At 39.3% G+C, this 16,306-nt stretch overlaps 1 protein-coding gene across 4 annotated transcripts in view; it reads right to left on the reverse strand.

Annotated features, from left to right (window-relative positions):
- The window catches only part of WWP1 (WW domain containing E3 ubiquitin protein ligase 1), a 67,665-nt gene that overhangs the window by 28,328 nt on the left and 23,031 nt on the right, over nucleotides 1-16,306 (reverse strand). For 3 of the 4 annotated variants that reach the window (XM_044424309.1, XM_044424308.1, XM_044424311.1), the window contains exons 4-8: nucleotides 10,833-10,974; nucleotides 9,161-9,285; nucleotides 4,206-4,343; nucleotides 4,051-4,117; nucleotides 1,436-1,599 (exon numbers count right to left, since the gene is read on the reverse strand). In XM_044424309.1, the coding sequence (XP_044280244.1) occupies nucleotides 1,436-1,599; nucleotides 4,051-4,117; nucleotides 4,206-4,343; nucleotides 9,161-9,285; nucleotides 10,833-10,974 (636 nt within the window). The remainder of the gene's footprint in view (nucleotides 1-1,435; nucleotides 1,600-4,050; nucleotides 4,118-4,205; nucleotides 4,344-9,160; nucleotides 9,286-10,832; nucleotides 10,975-16,306) is intronic. The other variant, XM_044424310.1, reaches the window with a different exon arrangement.

The following is a 16,306-nucleotide window of genomic DNA, read 5'->3' on the forward strand; positions in this document are numbered from 1 at the left end:
AGCTTCCTCAGTCAGCCATTTGCTTTCTTGCATTTCTTTTTCTTTGGGATGGTTTTAGTTGCTACCTCTTGTACAATGTTGCAAACCTCCATCTTCAGAAGGTTATTCGGGCACTCTGTCTATCAGCTCTAATTCCTTAAATCTATTTGTCACCTCTACTGTATATTCATCAGGGATATGATTTAGGTCATACCTGAGTGGCCTAGTGCTTTTCCCTACTTTCTTCAATATAAGCCTAAATTTTGCAACAAGAAGCTCATGATCTGAGTCACAGTCAGCTCCTGGCCTAGTTTTTACTGACTGTATAGAGCTTCTCCATCTTTGGCTGCAGAGCACATAGTCAATCTGATTTCTGTGTTGACGGTCTGGTGATGTCCATATGTAGAGTCGTTTCTTAGGTTGTTGGAAAAGAGTGTTTGCTATGACCATCGTATTCTCCTGACAAAATTCTACCAGCCTGTGCCCTGCTTCATTTTGTACTCCAAGGCCAAACTTGCCTGTTATTCCGGTTATCTTTTGGCTTCCTACTTTAGCATTCCAATCCCCCATGATGATAAGGACATCATTTTTTGGGTGTTAATTCTAGAAGGTGTTGTAGGCCTTCATAGAACTAGCCAACTTCAGCTTCTTCAGTACCAGTGGTTGGGGCGTAGACTTGGACTACTGTGATATTGAATGGTTTGCCTTGATTCGAACAGAGATTGTTCTTTCATTTTGGAGACTGTAGCCCAGTACTACTTTTCCTAATCTTTTATTGACTATGAAGGCTACTCCATTTCTTCTGAGGGATTCTTGACCGCAGTAGTATACCTGATGGTCATCTGAATTAAATTCACCCATTCCTGTCCATTTTAATTCACTGATTCCTAAGATGTCGGTGTTCAGTCTTGTCATCTCTTGTTTGACAACATCCAGCTTGCCTTGATTCATCCAGCTTGCCTGGATTCATGGAACATTCCAGGTACCTATGGAGTTAAGATCTTTGCAGCATCGGACTTTCCTTTCACCACCAGATACATCTGCAACTGAGTGTCCTTTCGGCTTTGACCCAGTTGCTTCATTCTTTCTGGTGCTACTAGTACTAGCCCTCTGCTCTTCCCCAGTAGCATATCGGACACCTTCCAACCTGAGGGGTTCATCTTCCGGCATCATATCTTTTTGCCTTTTGGTACTGTCCATGGGGTTTTTATGGCAAAGATACTGGAGTGGGTTGCCATTTCCTTCTCCAGTGGATCACATTTTGTCAGAGTTCTCTGCTATGATCTGTCCATCTTGGGTGGCCCTGCATTGCATAGCTCATAGTAAGATACTATACACAGCTCTTTGAATTCCACCGATCTTACCTGTTACACCTAAAGTTAACTTAAGGTTTCTTGTTTTTAAAAAAGATCTATCAGGAAGCTAACTGGACTACATTTTCTAACCTTTTCCTTACCAATATTGCTGTCGGGCTCACTTGTAAGTGGTTTTGGTGTTGGAGTATTTTTGGGTCCGGTTGCAATACAAGGAGATGGTGTGCTGTCTCCACTATCTCCATTAAATGCATGTATAGGAAATGAGATTGGTACTATGGAGCTTGATGGTGTTTGATTGTCTATTCTGTAGGAAACATTACACAGAGAAAGAAATATTAGATTTATTAAAAAATATCTATACTCACCAATGTTCCCATATCTGTTTCACAATCTTCTTCAGAGGGATTACAACTTTCATCACCTGCAGCTAGCATGGCCAAACATTTCAAAGGAATCGGCTTAAGGCAGACTACCTATTCTAACTAAGCCAAAGAACTTGTAAATATGATATATATAATTAACATTCTTTGTAAAGCATTATATACACAGATGGTACAATTTAAATAACGTGTTATAATGTAATCATTTATTTTGTATTTATTGAAACATATATTTTGGTGGTTAACAGATTCTCTTATGTGTGTGTACATGCACATGCACACACACAAAGTTATAATGGATATACTTAGTTTTATCAATTGTTGACACTAACCAGAACATAGTTAAATGTCCTCTATTAAAATGTTGCCTGGAAAAATGTAAAGTATTCCAAAAATTGAAAGAGGGTTCTGTATGGTAAATACAGGCTGTCATACTTGGAACACATTAAGAGAAGGCAAAACTCCCTAGAGAAGACAATCATGCTATGAAAAGTTGAAGGCAGAAAAAAAAAGGATGAACTCCATAAAGGAAGCCACAGTCTTGAATTTAGTATTAAGCAGGGATGTCATAGAGAGAAGGGCTTTCATTCATAGGGTCACCGTAGGTCAGGGATGCGTTGATGTAACATGACAAGAACAAATATTTTATTAAATTATGCATATATAGCTCCAAGCAGGAACACCTCCCCAAAGTAAATGTCCATACAGTAGGGATGTCAGGGAAATCCACAAAAGCTTCAAACAAGTTCAAATTTTTACAAATTCACCCTGGAGATTCTGCACCAGAATGGCTTTCTCTGAGACAAGTTTCTCTTTTGTAGAAAAGGGATCTTTTAAACTCTCTGTAATTTTATGCAAATTTTATGCAAAATGAATAATCAAAAGCTCTGTTCAAAATTGTGTATTATCCACCACAGAATAAAGTGTGAAAATGCGTAAGTGGGGAGCCTTCGCACATTTCAGAAGTACTAATTTATGCAAATATGTTATGAATGTATATGTGCAAAATCCTATTCAATTTATGAATGGACAACAATGATAGAACAAAAGCTGGCTGATAAACCACAAAATGAAAATGGAACTGATTTTTCATATGTTTCTGAGTGAGTAGGCTGTAGAATAGGTACATGTAGGGAAACTGAAAAGGTGAAACAGCACATGACTTAATTTGCTCACAGTTAGGGACCAAAGGCTGAGTTATCATTTCAAACACACTGAAAAGAGAGAAGGAAGAAAAAGTAGATGCACTAAAATAGGGAGAGGGATTTATCTCCAACTTAGCATTGCAATCCTCTCATTTTTAAGGGTTTAAGAACTGACACTAGTCAGTGCCCTCCACCTTTTAAACAATTCCCTGAGTCTCCAGCCATTCCAGAAAGGAGAGATATTAGTTTCCACATCTTTTCTGATTTTTTCTGAAACACTTACTGATGGGGTTTATTGCAGTTCCCCAGCAGTTCTAAAAGAACAAACAAACCCTGAGAAGGATGCTAAATGAGACGAACAGGGGCCCAAAGTTCTCCATTTTCTTTCAAGCCCTTAAATTGGTGCAATTTTCTCCTCCATATACATTGCAGCAATTGAGTTTGCATATATTTCCATATTTTTAGAACACCTAGGGAACTACAGTAACAACAGCAGTAAGTGCTCTAAAAAGCAGCCAGGCTAAGAGGGAGAAGTAATATTCCCCTTTCTGCAGTAGCTAGAGACTCAGAAGTGTTGGGAAATGATGATGCTGAGAACTGTCAGTTCCGTGCTTAAAAACTAGAGGATCACTTTGACAAAGGGAAGATGTTCTGCCCCCACCTTTTGGTGCACCTCCTTTTTCTATTTTCCCCATTTAGCAGTGCTTTTCAATTGATAACTTGGCTGTTGGTCCCTGGCAGCTGAACTGGAGTTACCTATATCTAGTCTTCCCCTATCAATTTCCATGCATGTTAGATTTTCTTGTATGTCCTGTTGTCAATGTTATGTCAGTTGTTAACTCTGACATACAAGAAAATTGACCAGGCCACCAAAAACTGCTATAAGAGCATACTTGTAAAAGAATGAAAATAATTCAAAATAATAATTATGAACACAGCTGCACAATTCTACAGAGCCAGTTAAATAAACAATCCAAATAGGGCATGTTTAGGCTCCAGGAAAAAAAAACAGGGAGGTTAGTGAATGAAAAGCGGTATTGTGCAGAGTGGGGAGAGATAAGACAGGTTCTGCCACAACACTGGGAATCCACTATCTGCATCTCTCACTTGCTTCATTTCTCACAGCTAAAGGGTCAAATACTACCTGTTATTTTGCAAATTCAGTTTGATATTTTAGATGGGCAGCTTATAGTGTTATCATAAATACTTTCTCTTGAACAGAAATCTGACCTGGAAGTGGTTCTTGTAGATGTTTCTCTGTTTTCATGTAAAGCATCACCATTTTGCTGGACTTCTACTAAAGGTAAGAAACAAAATTAGATGCTTATTTTCTTATGCAAAGGGATAATAAAAGCTAATTTTTTTGTTTTCTCAGGTTAACTTACTGGTTACTAATGAACTGCAGTTTGTAAGAGATTCTGGTTCAAGCACCAAACCATCAAGCACTATTATCAGTTCTCCTGTTTGGACCAAGCCACTCTTGTTTTCCAGTGAGAGTTTCAACTGTTCTTTAACTCTTTCCACTGCATATAAAAAAGGTATTTTAAAGAATCAATCACAGGATAAAATAGCTGCTACTTTTTCAAAGGAAGACCATTAATCCTTCACTTTTTTCTGTAATGTTAGAAATCTTTAGAATACTCAATGCAAGAATTAAGAGTATACACTATACTAACAGTTATCCAAATTTTATTCTAAGATACACTACACATATTCTATAACAACTAAAGATCTATATATGATTATATCTATACACTGCACAGAAATAAATTCCCCACAAAAATTATAAACCTGAAAAGCATACAAGTACACTTATGACAGATAAGTATTCTCATGAATCTAATCGGGTACAGGTTCTGCCTTATGTGAAGGCACGGTCGTTCATACAGTAGACTTTCCTACCTCTTCCACACCACTATAGCTTCTGAACATTGGTAAACCTTTTGGAAACCTTGTGCCAAGAGAGATTGCAGTAGGAATGGGGAATCACTGAATCAGTTGGAGGCATCAGTTGCATAGAACTCCTGCTCATGCAAACTACTATATGTAGTATTCCCCAATTACTCTTCCCACCCCACTGCCAATTGCAGTCCCTTACATAGCATCCTATGCATTTTGAGAATTTTTCAGTTCTCAAGAGAGGCCTTTGGGAGGAAGCACAGGACACTACACTAAAGAGGATGGAAGAAAGGTCAAAGGCTCAGGTATAAAATATTTCAAATTCAATCCTTGGGATTTCCAGGCAGAACTGTGATGTCACATGTCCCCATTCATGCATATATATGAACCAAGACAGGTCTAAGTGGGCATTTAACCAAAGGTGTTATACATACACACCAGATTTGCACACTATAGTCTAAACTTGGAAAATCAACACAAATAGTTTTTAAAATAAAAAACAGACTTTATTCTGTTATTTGCCTTAAAAACATTGCCTGTATTTTAGTTACAAAAGAAAATAAAAACTGGCTTGGTGAGTATACCCCTCCATAGCACATGGACCATTATACTAGTTCTAATTGAGAGATAAAGAGAGAGAAGGATTTGGAAAATTAGCATTTACCAAGTAAGGAGATGAAAACAGCAAAGCGGGAGACTGGAAGGTTATAACCATGTTGTGAGAATGCAGACTGAATCCTGCAGTGCAGCATGTTAAAGAGCCACAAGTCACACTAACAACCAATGGGTTTTACAGGGGGTTGTACCCATGATAGGTTATCATGTAACCTCAATATAGATAAAAGATCCCATCACAGCTACCACAAATCAAGTGGCAAATCACTTGGCAAGAGTGGGAAAAATGCCTTGTTGCTCTTGCCAAGCTTGTTATCACTAGTGCCAACTGCTCCTCATAATAGCATATATCCCTGTCAAGAAACATTCATTGCCCTGTTCAAACTACCTGTTCCACAGAAGCAGAAGTTGGATGCATTTTCTTGAGCAACTCTAGTCTTGGGAAAAAGTGGAAAATCTGCAACATCCTGAAGACTGTTAAGGCAAAGTAAGTGCTTTGACAATAATTACTCTCCAAGATATTGACACAGCCAAGGCTGTCAAAATTGGGACTGCAAAAGCCAGGTGTTAAATCTTTTTTTAACTATCTCGGGAAAAAGGGTGGGGGGGAGTCATGGTAAGCCAAAAGCAGCTTGTGATTGTGGTTGGAATGGGAGACAAATCAGTCCTGTCATGTGGTCCTCTAGGACAGGGGTCCTCAAACTTTTTCTGAAGGGGGCCAGTTGACAGGTGCCAGAGGTGGGTGCAGGCCACCAAGGTGGTGAGGAGGGGGGGCGGGCCGGTGAGGGGGCAGGGTGCACACCCATGCACGAGGGAAGCATGCAGGACGAGGCACCGGCTTGCTTGCAATGAGATAGAGTCCAAAATGACCTCCTTGTGAGCAAGGCACCGCCGGGTACACGCATGGCGAGGTGCTGGCTTGCTCATGAGATCATTTTTTCCAATCAAGTCCACAACGATCTCCCTGCGAGCACGCTGCCACTGGGCATGCATGGCGAGGTGCTGGCTTGCTCATGAGGAGATAGTTTTCTCCAAACTAGTCCAAAACAACCTCCTCATGAGCAAGCTGCGCACCCGCACCGAGCAAGTGCAAAACCTGTGGGGTGGGCTGGTTAAATGGGCATGGCAGGCTGGATCCAACCCGTGGGCCTTAGTTTGAGGACCCATGCTCTATGATATCCGGAAAAGGACTGAGGGAGAAAGGAAGGGGCAAACAACCCACAGGGAGCCCAGTCCTCTAAAAAGCACAATGTATATTGCTCATAGAACAACCAACCCGCTATCAGTTCTTGCCAGGGTAACTTAGGAATAGTGGTTGCTTGAGGCAATGGTGGACTGTAGGAGAAAATTAAGAGAAATAAAGCAGGAACATCTATAATTAATTGGTTTCAGTGGAAGGATTTGCAAAATATTAGAAATACAGCTTATGGGCACAGACTACCCTTAGGTTTCTCAACTTTAGTTCCAAATTCAAAAACTGGTGTAATAGCCTCAAGCCATTTAAGGCACTCTCAAGCTAATAAATGGCTTTGATCATTCAGACTTCACAAAAATGGGGACACCAAACTGAGACTAAGCTGTTACTTGGTGTTCTGGAGTCATCCCAATGTACTTAAAATAGATTTACATGGAAAACCTTGCAATTGACTTCTTAAGGGTTTCAAACAGAATTCAGAGATTGACAAGGTTCAGACAATATTCAAGTGTATGATATGGCTTGCTAAACTGTGGGTTATTGTTGAAACATGGTTTATTATGTTGTTTTAACTCAAGTCATGCTAACAAACCATGGTTTGCTGTTGGATTGTGAAATGTGTTGTTCCTGATGGTGATGTTGTCCATCTCAGCTGGGTTCAGACAATGGAAACCCACATTTAGCAACCCATAGTTCAATGACAATGCACACAGAAACCTCAAGTGTGGGTTATCATGCTGTCTGAACCCATTCAATGTGTTTTTGCTTCAAGTCACTTATTTATCTGAGCTTTCTTGCCAACTTCCCCTACACTCAATGACAGCAATTCATTTGTATATCCTCACAGGTCAACCTCCTTTTTTGCATATATGGAAAACGACCTGTCATTAGAGGTGCTCAGGCAGTGCTTGATGACCCATCTAGGAGGTAGAGATGCTTCATGACTGTGCCATTTTAATCACCAGAACCCCTGGTACCTTCAGGAGTGAGACAGTAGGGGGGCAGCACAAAAATCTAGCAGACCCTGGTTTATTCCTGCAGTTAGAAGGAACACTTCTCTTTAATCTGTTTCAGGAAGAAGCAAGTATATTCTGTGGCTCACGTGCTTCTGCAGTGGTCACATCCTTAACGTTTCTGGCAGCTTTTCAGCTGTGTTATCCAGCATGAAAATGGGCTCTGGGCTCTGGAGACAAGGTGTCAGGGTGATGCACAGCACTCAATACAAAGAGCAGCACTTCTGAAGCTTATGTGTAAAGACTAAGAATGACTCCTAACTGAAACACTAAAGAGCTGCACCTAGTCAGCACAGACAGTATCTAGTCAGATGGACAATGATCTGACTCAGTATATGGCAGCTACCTATGCTCCACTGAGTGGCTTGCTACTCACAAAACTGTTGGATATGATCCAAGAATTTCTAATGTTTTGAATATTTGAATACCCACAGAAGTCATGAAAAACTTTACCAATTGAGATTTCATACAAGAGCAATATTATGCCTAAAATCTAATATTGAGTTATGCTACTGGTGGCCTTGGAGCTATACCCAGCTTCCAAATATTTCTTGTTTGATCTCCTTCATATGCCTTATTCTAAGCACAATTCTTTCCCCCAATGTAACCTCCATGATGCACCTCAGCTGGTTTCTCCCACAAAGTTATCCCACAGGAAAATATCTCCATAACCACCTGTCTCACCTCCCCACAGTTTGAGCATCAGTAGACAGTGTGAAAAGCTATCTTTTACTTACAATAAATTTCAACTAAGCCTCTATAGCAGCCAAGCCCATCATGAAAGCAGCATCACAGGGCTTTACCAGTGTTTAGTACATGCACCACTCATTCCCATTTCCCCATTTCTTGACTCACAGAGTTTCTCAGTTTCTTTGTACATGAAAGGGAGAAATGGTTGGCACTTCTATTGCTGCTCACACAGGGAGAGGGCACACGTCAGTGAGCTACTTGGAATGAGAAGCCAAAGTGCTTAATGTAGGAGCAGACTGTATGGCTCTGTGTATCACATAAATAGGACATTTATCCACCTCTCTCACACTGTTTGAAGCAAAGAGATTCCCCCTACCACCAGGTGCACTTATCCCCATGTACAGTGTGCAAGTGCCATGTTGAGTCTCCTCCTGTTCTCCCCCAATAATCAAATTATACTGAGCATCTGTGCTGCCCTCCATCCCATCAACTCCAATGAGCACCAGTTAACGGGAGAATAAATCACCAATGCAGAACCAATGCTGCTGCCTTTTGGTTTCACTTGCTTAAAATATCACTTTCTGAAAATCCCAATACATCAGTTGACATAGAGAAGGACTGAAGAGTATCTCACCTATTCAGAAAAAAATAATTTCATTTACCAGGTAATGCATAGATCAAAGAAACTAATAATATACTTAGCATTTGTAACAGAAAAGGGTATGATTAATCAATCTTAACATTCCTATATCACTAGCAATATCAGTTTGCGATGATATGCCAGTGCAATGGGAAGCACCATCTCATGAATTTATATATGGCTACAAAACATATTACAAATGGGACATAAAGTTCAAGTTAAATGTATCCATTAAAGCAGACAAGATAAACATTGATTAAATATTATCTAAATAAATATGCAACTTACATCTTCTATTATGTATTTCCAAAGCTTGTCTAAGATCTACAGTGGCTTTTCCTAATAAAGCATCAGCTTTTAAAGTATGATGGCTCCAAACTCTAAATTCCAAAGTGGTCTGTGGAGTCACATTCCTGTAAAAGGACAAGTTTAGCTTCCTTTTCATAATTAAAAACTTGTAATATATTGCAACAGTTTAATCACACTCAACATGCAAGACAGCTAGGCCTATTTGAGGACCCCCTTGAATTAACATTAAAATTATTTAGATTTCATCTGATGAAATGGGCTGTAGTCTATGAAAGCTTATGCCACAATCAATTTGTTAGCATGCAGGGTGCTGTAAAGCATTTGTTTTTGCTGCAATTCATTAATACAGTTACATCTCAAGAAGAACACAATATATCAGCTAACTTCATTCAATTTAGAAATCTTCCATCTGAGATTTAAACCAGTTAAACAAAATTTTGGATATGGCTTAAATACAGATTATATACACAATCTTACTACTCCTACATTATACTACCCAAACTAACTATTGACCTTCTATAAACTTTCTGCTGATATTTTTGGTGGCTGCTAACAATTATATACATCATAATTAATAGTTACAACCACAAGGCATTCATAGAGAGCATAAAAACAGCCATTATAAATTCTTGTACAATATGTAAGCTAATCATACATGTGCCACTGATTCAAAAGATACCTTATTACCAATTCCTTCATTGTGTAGGGACCTCTCCATACTTTGGTGAGGCACTGACCACCTCCAAGTTCCAAATACCCAGCCCAGTTCTAGCTGATTTCACAAAATAGAGTGGGCAAAGCAATAAAGGGCAAGTGATAGGCTTTTAATCCTCCAAGAAGTTCAACCAAATTCTAGCGGCACACATTTTCTTTTTGATACAAGTTATAGCTATCAAAGCGTGTTCATAAGACCCCACGGGAAGAGACATACAGATGTAAAGACATGAATTATTCCAATTTTTAGATTTGCCTAGACTTTACCAGGCATCACCTACCCAGCAAAAATAATATAAGTAGCATTTAAAAAATGTCAAGCACTTGTCAACCTGCCCAGTATCTTTGTTCCCTCACTAGAATGCTGGAAGCAGGGATAATTTTACCTAGAAAATGGGCAGAATACTACTTCCTTACCATTTTTCTGAAATGAAAGCTGAAACTTCAAGGAAGGGGCAGTAGTAATCATGATGGGATCACAACCATCAAAGTCCTGTATTTGTCATGAATGTAAAATATACACTCACATGAAAGTAATTTAAAATTATTACCTTTGAGTTAGCCTCAAAGGTAGTTGGAATTTTTCTTCTTGCCAGCATGGCTAACTTTCTTTCCATTTGAAATTTGCAAAGGTTACAAAAGTCAAATAAAAGTGAATACAATAAAACATTAATGGGAAACAAATGAAAACAGGAGATGTAGAGGTTTTTGCTCCTGGCATAGAGAAAAGCAGGCTCCTGGCTTTCTACTCATCTATGGAGCTCACTGGGTAACTTTGAACTAATCAGACTCAACCTAACCTGTCTCATAGGGTTGTTGTTGTGAGGATAAAATTGAGAAGAGGAAGATTACGTAAGCGATCTTAAGTTCCTTAAAATGGAAAAAGGAGGAATATAATTGTAACAAATAAAGAAACAAATAAAAGAGATCTACTTACACAGTCAACTGTTCATCCCATTTTGGATTTGAGGAACTGTTGGATTTGGATGTTTTCTTAACTTCACTATCTGCTATTATTTCTGTATATATAGCTGTTCCACCAAACCAGTTCTTTTTTCTTTTTAGTTTGGCACTAGAAACTAACAAAAACATTACTTATAGCTATCGGAAAACATGTCATGCTGGAAAATGAAGTCAGACATCAACATATCAATTCAACAATAACAAATAAAAGCAATGTTTGATTTTCCAACTTCTTCTAGAAAATAGAGCTATTTCGTTCAGCCCTAAAATATAGCCATACCATTCCTACACACACAAAAAGGAAGGTGAAAGTATCATTTTACTCTGAGAGCAACAGTATAATAGAGCACTTTCTTCAATCAGACCACAAAAGGGTAATTCAACAGCTTTTTCCTTTTTCTTCTGAAAAGAAGCTACACTGATTTTACTACATTGGCCAAGCCTTGTCACCTGATTCGTGTATCAGTAACAGTATTTGATTTTGCATAGGAAAGTTCTATCTGCCTGTCTCAGATATCTATATGTAATTCTCAAGCATTCCTTTAGCCTTTCCCAACCAGGTCCCTTTCAGAGGTTTAGGACTTCAATTGCTATCAGCTCCAGTCAGCTAACAGTCAGGAATTTTGAGATAACTGAAGAATCTGGTGGACACCAGGTTAATAAAGGTTACTTTAACTGAAATTTCTAAAAGCTATTCCGCACATTTCTTTCCCTTGCTTCTTATATTCAGTACAGCAGCTTAAATGTTAACTAGTGATGAACTGAAAGTTTATAGTGATAAGTGATAAGTGATGTAGTGAAATAGTGATAAGCTTAAATTTTAAATAGTGATAAACTGAAAAGTACAGTTATAGCAAAAAAATAATATAGCTTTCATGTTTTTCCTCAGAACTAAAATACAGTCTCTAATTACTTTCAATCTGGAGTTCTTAAAAAAATAAACATGCACACACATATTGGGTTCTACCTATGCATAATTAGATGTAATTCCTACAACTCCAAGCATGCCACAACCAGTCATGGTGGCTGAGGGATAATGGGAATTGTAGGATTTAGGATCATGCCCTAAAGAATTCTGCTCTCCTCTGTGAGCAGAACGAAGATAGTCAAAACACTTTTCCACAAATGATTGCATGACCATTAGTGTAAAAGTTAACGCAATGCTATAATATAACAGCTTTTGGCAGACAAGCTCTTACACAAACAGCAAAGTGCTTTTGGGGATTTGTTTTCAATGTGCTAGCACAATTATCTTGAATGTGGTATTAAAAAAAACAAAAAACCAGCCCTTCAATTCATGACTTCTACCAACTAAAATTTTTCTGCACAGCAACTTTGGATACAACCCATGGCTAAATAAATAAATAAATAAATAAATAAATAAATAAATAAATTTGCTGCCCTGTAGCCCAAGGGACTCTCTGAGTAGCTTACAGTAAAAGCCATAGATTGGGATTTAAAATGTAACATTTACATTTTAAGGTATTCCATTCCAAAGCAAGCAAGCAAGCTAGCTAGCTTATTTTAACTTAAGAAAGTGTATAGAAGATTTCTCCATATACTTCATGGAAAGTCCCTTTAGAGAGCCTGGGAGGCTTCCAGAAAAATGTGGGACTAGGCATGTGCAGAACTGCCTGTTCCAGCATGGAATTTGGGGTAATTCTTCCCTCCCCAGCATCCCTCCACATCCCATCCTAAACATTCAGGATGATTTATAGATTCTTCAGAGACGCTTTTTCAAGAGGTGGGAAGCACAAGGAAAAGACAGGGTGGGTAAAAATCAATGGTGTTTTAAAATTAAAAATCAGTTTTTTAAAATTTAAATTGGATTTTTGATATAAATTGGATTTCTTTTTAATAAAATGCTTTTTGAGGAAAAATCAATCTAAAGACAGATTTCTATTTAAGCTATATTATAGTCCAAAAGTTAGTTATCATGAAATAAAGATTAGTTTTTAATTATGTAGCATGAAACTGTATATTAATGCAATTTTTCTATCTAGAATATATTATCACAGATGCTTGGTTTTACAGTTCGCAAAACTGTGAATGTGTGTCTGCAGAGATCACATGCCTCATCTGCACAGAAAAAATATTATAAAATAAACATGCAGAGTTGAGAACAAGACCTTAATCCCATTGCTCTTTTGCAAATCTATGTACACAGAATCAATCCCTTACCTCTTAAGGGCTAAGTTTCAAAAAATTCAATAAACAGAAGAAGATTGTTGGGAGTGGAATAAATCTGCAAAGGAAGCCAAGTGCAAGGAACCAAGCAGTAAAAGTGAAAGTGAAACCTTTTCAGCCAAATACTTCACAAGTTTTGCATCTTTTTTCTGTATAGCCTGAGGTTTATCATATTATTCTTTCCCTGGAGAATAAAACCTGTAACATCAGCAGGCCGTAAAACAGACCCAGTTTGGGAACATTTTAATGAAGTTCCTCTAAGGCTAAAGGTAGGCATGCATGCAAATTATGAAGAAAATCATGATTTAAATCTAGTCTTTCTGATGATTAAATCAAATCAAATCCACCCTGCTTTTGGCCCATCACTGACTCTCCCTAAACTACTCAGAGTGGTTGCAAGGATAAAATGGAGAGGAAGACTACAATGTAAGCCATTGTTGGTTCTTTGGAAGAGGGAAACAAATAGTATACACAACAACAACAGCAGCAACAAGAATTTTGGGGCATGTTCTGCTATCTTGCAACATGTCTGTTAAGAATAAGAGCAAGACAATGTTAGAAACTGCTACAGCTAAGCAATTAGGAGATGGCTTTTTCCCATTCTCCTAATTTTATCCAGTGCTCAACTCAATTAGTCATTATAAGATATTGCAGATATTAAAGGCACCCAAGGATATTTCAATATTCTATTCTACAACACAGCATATCATCAATTCTATGCTGAAAAACAGCAGCACTGCTTTTATCTAAGCTACCAGGAGTCACCTTTATAAATTAGTGAGTATGGAAACGGAAGCCTGTTCGAAGCTGTCCTTCATACTTCAGCAACAAGAAGTCATCAGCAAATCATTTTCACCAACAACTCACAGCCTGAATCATCCTCTTATTCAGGATGGTTCCCCTCACAACAGTCTTCCAATATGGAATGTTTTATAAAATGTTCCTATAGCAACAAAGCTGCAGATGTAGACTGTTTGGGCAACATGTGCAATTCATCATGAGTTATTCACAGGCACCATATTACATGTACAACCCATGTTTGGAGGTTCTCATACCATGCAAACCTTAACAGTATGGGTTATGTGAGGGTTAAAGGACATATACACATGCATCCCATACAAGCCATGGCCTTGCAGTGAGTCACATAAACCATAGTGGGCTGTCAGGCTGTTCAAACATGTCATGCTGTTCAAATCCACAGCATTTTTCATTAACAACATTAACAAAAATACTAGCAAGTAAAATCTTAAGACTGTGATGGCGAACCTTTTAGAGACCGAGTGCCCAAATTGCAACACAAAACCCACTAATTTATCGCAAAGTGCCAACACTGCAATAAAACCTGAATACTGAGGTTTTAGTTTAGAAAAAATACTTCACAGCCAGCGCACTGACTGGCCATGCAAAAGTTTGGACGAGTTGCAGCTAATAAGTCACAGCTCATGATGTCATCGCCTGACGCCGCTACTCCTTTCCAAGCATGTGCATGGCTCCTATGTGCGTTGTTATCCGCTTTTCCGCTGCTGGGGTGATGCTGGGGCGACATGGCTCACATGCCGACAGAGAGGGCTCTGTGTGCCCACTGTGGCACACATACCATAGGTTTGCCACCACTGTCTTAAGATATTTAGTCTTACAACTGCCAGTTAACCAACTTTTTGAAAATACTCATGCTTCTTCCTTCTCAGCTTTCTCAAGTGATTCCTTTGAAAGGTCTTACATATTACTTCTAAGTTAATAAAGCTGAAGAAAAAAGCATCTGGCAATATAAACGTGACAGCTGAGACTAGGGTATTGGTTTCATGCAGGAAAAAAACCCCATCCTTTTCCTTGACAACTAGTACGACAATTTTCTACATCTATTTCCAGCATGTTAGAGCTGTACATTTCCTTTGGACAAAGCAAGAATGTGAAGCTTAATGGCCTAACTTCAGTGCTTTTTTTGTAAAAAAAAAAAAAAAAAAAAAAGTGCCAGAACTCACATCGCCGCCGGCAGTAAGCACTCAGCGTGCAACCACACACACCAATCCCAAACTGAGCAGCGGAGCAGCATCCCAAGCCGAGCAGCACCCTCACTATCTCACTATCAGATAGCAGACACAAAAGCAGCCCGCAGGCGCTATGTTAATGATGTTTGCTGCTGAGCTGCTATGCCGTTCAAAATCACTTTGTAAAATTCATTGGACAAAAAGGTGCCAGAACACCGTTCTGGTGTGTTCTATGACAAAAAAAGTCCTGCCTACCTTAGATATATTAAAACTAGTGAAACTCAAAGTGGTCTGAATTGGTGTCAGATGGGCCTCAGTGAAGAGATAATTTCATAATTTAGGGACTAGCACAGAGAAGGTCCTCCTCCTTGTTGCTACTAACCAAGAATCCCTTGGAGGTGGCACTCCAAGGAAGACTTGGATGTTGAGCACGGTATCAGGTATATTTGGGAGAAGCATTCTGTCAGATATTGTGGTACCAAGCAGTGAGGGGCTTTATAGGTTAAACCAGGGTTCCTCAAACCGTTTGAACAGGCGGCCAGTTGGAAGGTGCCGGTGGTGGGCGCAGGCTGGTGAGGGAGTGGGGTGTGCATGGCGAGGTGGGGGAGGGGCACGCAGGGCGAGACAGTGGCTCGCTCGCGCGGAGATCGTTTTCTCCCAGCGAGCCCAAAATAATCTCCATGCAAGCAAGCAGCTAGGCGCACGCGTGACATGGTGCCAGCTTGCTCGCGCAGAGATCATTTTCTCCAAGCGAGTCCAAAAAGATCTTCACGCAAGCAAGCCGCCACCTCACTGCGCACACACAAGTCCAAAACCTCTGAGGTAGGCCCGATAAATGGGCATGACAGGCCAGATTCGGCCCACAGGCTGTAGTTTGAGGACTCATGTGTTAAACCCAGCACACTGAACTGGGCTTAGAAGCATATAAGCAGTCTATGCAAGCAGGCCAGAGCTGGTATTACAGGCCTGGACTCTCTAGTCTCAGTCTTTCATTCATTCATTCAAATTAAACTTAGATTCTGTTATATTGGCCCAAGGGCCCTCTAAGCAAAATATTAGTCTGGTTGCAGCTTCTAAACAGCCTTCAATGGCAGCCTCACATAGAGCACACCGCAATCTGGCTTATAGATTACCAGAGTGTACGTTACAGAGTGTACATTCAGTAGTGTACACTAGTGAAGCAGGTAGAAGGCACTCCATGCCACTAATCATAGCACGTTTAAAGTACAATACAGATTTTTAAAGTCTGAAACTGAAATTCCTGGAGAATTTC

Source organism: Varanus komodoensis, unplaced genomic scaffold (genome assembly GCF_004798865.1).
Source record: "Varanus komodoensis strain SLA01 unplaced genomic scaffold, ASM479886v1 scaffold14_1, whole genome shotgun sequence".
NCBI classification, from domain to species: domain Eukaryota; kingdom Metazoa; phylum Chordata; class Lepidosauria; order Squamata; family Varanidae; genus Varanus; species Varanus komodoensis.